This window comes from Sinocyclocheilus rhinocerous, unplaced genomic scaffold (genome assembly GCF_001515625.1).
Source record: "Sinocyclocheilus rhinocerous isolate Xijiao unplaced genomic scaffold, SAMN03320098_v1.1 scaffold2695, whole genome shotgun sequence".
NCBI lineage: Eukaryota > Metazoa > Chordata > Actinopteri > Cypriniformes > Cyprinidae > Sinocyclocheilus > Sinocyclocheilus rhinocerous.
In genome coordinates, this window is record NW_015637529.1 from 63,419 (window position 1) to 69,721 (window position 6,303).

General features: G+C 38.2%; 1 protein-coding gene across 2 annotated transcripts in view; it reads right to left on the bottom strand.

The window, feature by feature from the left end:
- Window positions 1–6,303, bottom strand: part of LOC107748883 (TSC22 domain family protein 1-like) — a 57,892-nt gene that overhangs the window by 13,645 nt on the left and 37,944 nt on the right. The window contains exon 1 of one of the 2 annotated variants that reach the window (XM_016563877.1): window positions 1,153–1,484. The exons of the other annotated variant lie outside the window; for it this stretch is intronic. Within the exon in view, the coding sequence (XP_016419363.1) occupies window positions 1,153–1,238 (86 nt within the window). The 5' untranslated portion in view covers window positions 1,239–1,484. Of the gene's footprint in view, window positions 1–1,152; window positions 1,485–6,303 lie in introns of those variants that run through there. 2 annotated transcript variants of the gene reach the window in all.

The window sequence follows — 6,303 nt, forward strand, 5'->3', positions numbered from 1 at the left end:
AATCGATTTTCTATAGATTCTGTCAACTCAAATCTGCAGACTGGCTCTGGCCTTCAGCAACTAGCATCAACTTCTACAGACTGCAAATCAGTGGAAAATCGGGGCAAAAATCATGTAGTGTATTCCAGCCATAAGAGACTATAGGTAAGTTGACATCCATTTAAAAAGAGGTTTCATAAAGAAGCTAGTTTCTGTGTTTATCCCCATGAATTAAATGTTTTATTGGTGTGTTTTATTTGATTTTTGAATGTGTTACTTAGCTGAACGTGGACTAGTCTAGATGTTGCAATGTGCTTAAATGACACTTATTAATTATGAATATATAACTGATCGACTTGAATGTCTTGTTGCTTGATTTTAGTGTTCTGTTTTTTTGTGATTGACTTTGTACCTTCAAAAAATATATATTTTTACAATTATTCTTTAAAAATTTTCCTTAAAATAAACAGAATTTTTAATAAAACATGATGTGAGCTTAATGGGAACAGGGGTGTGCTTAAAGGGTACAAACATGTACCCATTAAGCACAGCCAGACTTTTTGAATTTAATGATGTATATCTTAATTGAAATGCTTTTGTCATTTAAAATAAAATTAAATATTTTTGTGTGAGAGATTAATATTTTATTTTAACATAACTTTTTGTACTGAAACCAATATCTTGTGCACTAAAAATGTCTCACTGTAGATTTTGGTGAGCTTAATAGGTACGTTTACCCTAAATATAAATGAATTCCAACAGAGATCAATTGACATCTGACAGGAAATAATAAAATTCTGGAGATGCATAGAATGTCAAAGCACCAAATACGATTTGGAACTAAAAACACTTCTTTCTGTAACTCAAAATGTACTTTGATTTCCTCGATTTTTATTCTCTACATGTACAATGGAAAATAAATAAAGAAAAAAAAAAGTGAACACGATCTCCTCATTAAAAGGACCAGATTAATCTGACACACACATGATGCTCAGAGGAACAAAGACCTCCTGAGACTCTCCAAGAAATAGAGCCATACCTTTCATTCATGATGTCAAATGAATTTGCACGCATTTTCAATCTTTCCACATCTAAAATATCTTTCAAATAAAGCATATGAACAGAAAATGCTGTATGCAGATTTAAGTCAAGGTAGTGTAAAACACACTTTACCTTTTCAAATGCTGCTCTAACTCCCAGAACAATAGCTTCATGGCCATTTCGTCTCGGCCGTGAACTCGGAGGACTGTTTCTCTCATTGATGTGTCAATCAGCGGTCCTTCAAACACAGAACTTGCTCCGCTATTCCTCACATGGCTCAAACACACACACACGAGCACATGCACAAAGAGGCATGGCCACCATTTGGCTCCCTTTCTCTTCTCCAGCAGTACTAAAGGCTAAACAATCACAAGGCCTGGTAAACGCTCAGTGGTCCTTTCCCCCATACTGCCTTTGTGCATCTTACAGGGAGATTCGTGAACGATTGAGTGAAAACAAGAGTAGGGCAAGCTGTGATGTCACGTCATTGATGACAGGAAATAAATTCTGGAGATGCATAGAATGTCAAAGCACCAAATACGATTTGGAACTAAAAACACTTCTTTCTGTAACTCACAATGTACTTTGATTTCCTCGATTTTTATTCTCTACATGTACAATGGAAAATAAAGAAAGAAAAAAAAAAGTGAACACGATCTCCTCATTAAAAGGACCAGATTAATCTGACACACACATGATGCTCAGAGGAACAAAGACCTCCTGAGACTCTCCAAGAAATAGAGCCATACCTTTCATTCATGATGTCAAATGAATTTGCACGCATTTTCAATCTTTCCACATCTAAAATATCTTTCAAATAAAGCATATGAACAGAAAATGCTGTATGCAGATTTAAGTCAAGGTAGTGTAAAACACACTTTACCTTTTCAAATGCTGCTCTAACTCCCAGAACAATAGCTTCATGGCCATTTCGTCTCGGCCGTGAACTCGGAGGACTGTTTCTCTCATTGATGTGTCAATCAGCGGTCCTTCAAACACAGAACTTGCTCCGCTATTCCTCACATGGCTCAAACACACACACACGAGCACATGCACAAAGAGGCATGGCCACCATTTGGCTCCCTTTCTCTTCTCCAGCAGTACTAAAGGCTAAACAATCACAAGGCCTGGTAAACGCTCAGTGGTCCTTTCCCCCATACTGCCTTTGTGCATCTTACAGGGAGATTCGTGAACGATTGAGTGAAAACAAGAGTAGGGCAAGCTGTGATGTCACGTCATTGATGGGTCACGTGACTGTTACATAAACCAGCAGCGGAGATTAAAATATTCAATGATGGCTTCTCGCACGCACCCGTGCTCTCGGGGAGCCTGCCGTCCTCACAACCCTCAATGGCTATCCTGTCCCGATGTTTTTTCCCCCCTTTTCTTTTCCCGGCACAGAAGCGTGCATTTCTCCCCTGTGGAGAGAAGAGACGGCCCCCTGCACTTGAGCCGGGACTTATCTTGTTACTTCTCATCAGTATCGTAGCCTGATTCAGGCTTACAGCGTGTGCGGCTGGTGAAACACGCACACAAGTCTCTGCAGCTTAGGCTGCTCGCAGTAAAAAAAACAAAAACAATACGGATCCCAACAATGGCAGGGGTTTTACCTGTTCATATAACACTCAGTGAGAGCTCTGAATGGCACTGAGGCTCCTGTGCTTACGTGTCTTTCTGTGGGCTACAAACAGCTGATCAGAATGAATACTTGACTTGACTGACTGAAGCTCAGGAGACATTAAAATCAAGCTTTTATAATATTTCAGATACTAAAACTATCATACTGGAAAGATGACTTCCTTTTTGGATTTAAATCACTGCATTACACTGTCTACAATAGGCAAGGCAAGTTTATTTATATAGCACATTTCAATAGGCCTGTGGCCGATTACATAATCAGCTGATCACAACAGTCTGCAATATATTCACAATCACTGCTCTTTAAATTTCAGTTGCGTTATTCAATTTTATATTCCAGCCCTTATTTTTCACAGAACTAAAGAAATCCTAAATGATTTTTCGAAACTGTAAATAAAACATTATTTTACAAAACAAAAATACTATTTTCAGCTTTTCTACTTAATGTTTAATTCTGTTACTTGCCATTTTTTCCCCTAGCTAATTTACTAATTACTAGCAATTTCTGAATGAAAATTGTTTCTACACCTTTTTTCTTTTTTCAGTGCACTTGTCTCCGTTTCTAGTGTTATGAGTGCACTCCATATGACCTTCAAGTAGGCGTGTTTTAAATACGGTTCATTTCAAGTCCACAGCGCAGCTTGCATTATGATAATACATTATGCACATGATGCAGTATGGGTTTCGCCTTTTAACATTTTTCCAAACATTCTTAGCCATTACCAGATACCATATGAACATGACAGTGCTTTCCAAAAATTAAATGAAGAAAAAAGGCAAAAATATTTTTAAAAATGTCAACGTTTAATATTTATTATTATTTAAATAATAAATATATAACAAATTTAATATTATAATATAATAATTAATAATAAACTAAATATCTTTATTAACTCTTTCCCCCCCAGCATTTTTGAAAAAAGCTGCCAGCCATCGCCAGCGATTTTGATGATTTTCACAAAAATTTGATGGCCTCCAGTAAAATGCATAATTTTGAGCAAAAAGGTGAGAAAATCACATTGTTATCAAAAACTTCATCTGGATAATATTCAGTACGATTATCAAAGCATAAATCCAGTAAATCGCTTCCATCACCACCTCCAAAGATTGCACAGACATATACCACTTCCTGGATCAACATTTTACTCTGTAACATTATGCCGTTTTCATTTATTTGCTGTCTATTGCTGATGATCACATTATTTTTCATATGCACCTGTTTACATAAGAGATCGCTAGTTTTCCGTCCTGTTCACGTGTTTTTGTTCAGGAGGTTTTGTACTCGTTCAGAAGATGCGTAATAGTGCCCCCGAGTGTATAACAGTGAAAACACGAAAAGCCATAAAAACTCGTCTTTGGCGGCGAGGTGTTTTCTTCTAAAAGACGAGATAACTCGTCAATGGCGGGGAAAGAGTTAAGAACAAGAATTAGTTCTATAGAACAAACATTAAAATGTAATTTTATTAAACTGATATTCAGGCCAGTCTACCATGGTTAACATTTGTTTACAAAGCCTTACAGGAAATCATACATCTCGTGCGTTTAAATTCATTGTAAATAAATTGTGTATGTGTATTAAGTTTGCGCTGTAAGTGACATGAGTGACCATTTATCGGCAGCAAGTTTCGTTATCATGACAGCCCTCGTCTGAGAACTGGCCAGCCTCAATATTTACATGTAAAATAGGCAAACATGATTTGAATAAGTGCTTGGAGAGTTTCGCAGAGAGTTGGGCTGAAATGGAGACTGTGCAGATGAGGACGGCTGCTTGCAGAAGCCCTGCCGTCAGCAGCTCCCGAGACTCACGAGTCACAAAATTTATAGAAAGGTTACGCGTTTCAAATAGTGCATTTAGACATGCACTAGGCAACCGGCCACCCTCAGTGTCTGTAACTTATCTGAGAGTCAGAGTGCAGATGCCATTCTCCACAGTCTTCAACCTGAACCTAGTTTATGATTTTTCCAGATTTACAACACAATGCCTGGATTTGTCCACCAACTTAACACATATCAGGACTCTGAATGTGTACCCTGCATACTGCTATACATGTTGGCATTATAAATTGACAAAAAACAATCATTATTATGTAAGAACACTGAAGTTTGCATCTCATGAACCTGTGAGATCACATTGTGGGATTTCGACACGAACGAATGAAGGCCACGTTGCCACTCTTCGTGAGAGAAAGTGCCATTTTGCCAATTGGGCTGACAGCAGCAGGTTGCACAACAAGAGCTTCATCCTGTATTCTCCAGCTCCAACTCTGGCAGTGCAGCACACACAGAATAGACTGGACAACCTCAGCAAGTTTCACTCCATGAGCAAGAAAAGAAGCATGTGTGCATTTACTGCGCAGTATGACTTAATACGGCAGTGCTTTTCTAAGAAGAGTCGGCTGTGCATTTAAAAAATCCACCATTCATGATTTTTAGCAGCGATTATAGGCGTAATGTGCCTTTTAAAATGGAAAATGCAACAATAGTTGCTTCGGTTGGTCCCACAGGTTTGTGAGCAGCGGTTTTATTTTCCGTAGAGTGGCGCGTTCCTCCAGCGTTTAGGGAAGTGTGAACAATCGACAACCTCCTCATGCATTTACAGTTATGTAACTGTGTTAGTAGTTTGCACACAGAAGAAACCGGTATAAGTAATGTGGAGTCAAATCTGGAATTATCAGGATTAGCCCAAAAGCAAAACAGGCACAGAAAAGACCCGGGATGATTCATTGAAGTCTTTTCCACTACAGAAAGCACGAAGGCCTGCGGCTAGAATAGTAGAAGCCTTCTTCCCTCGCCACGGTTATATGCACCAAATCTGCACCGGTCCGCCCTCTCCTTTTGTCTGCAAGCACTGTAGCCTTTATATAAAGTGACAGACGAGGCACTGTCGAGACGTTAGACTCTGGGAATTCATGCAGTCGTTTTATTTTGCATTGTGCGATACTTATAGCATCTTTGCACGCAATATATTGTAGCATTAATGGAGTCGCCGCTGTATAAGAGCACTTTTCTCAAGAGAACACTTCAGAAGAAGTACACTGAAGACTGTCGGAGACAAACAACCATTGATGGTGCGGTTAAGCTCTAGTTCGTTGGGGCTGATCGAGTGGAGACAATAGCTGGGATGTAGGCGAATTGAGGGGGATTTGAGAGGGGGGTTGTTTACATTGTACACGATGTTCTTGATGCAGACGGCCAGTCAAGCATGAGCATTACTTCCACTCGAGCTCCTAATGCGATTTGTGGACTTTTCGGTATGTTTGCAGACACAGTCAAGATGTGGCAATATTATGTCGGACTGATACCATAAATGAAAACTTGGTATGTCAAAGTTGGCCTGTTCTTGTCACTACACTTTCACAGTTTCCCACTCCAATTTCCCTCTCCAAAAAAACAAAAAAAACTTTATTGATAATTAAATTAGTTTTATTTAATTTTAAATGTAAATACATTTATTTCATTTTATTGATGATGAAATTTTTTTTTTTTTTAGATAATACAAAATAATATTGTGGGTTTATTATTAAAACACAATAGAATTGAATTAGTTCCTAGAGACAAAAAAAAACTTGTGCTGTACCATAAAAATATAAATACAACAAACAAACAAACTTGAAATATGTTTTGAGGCGTCTTACAGTTTTTTGC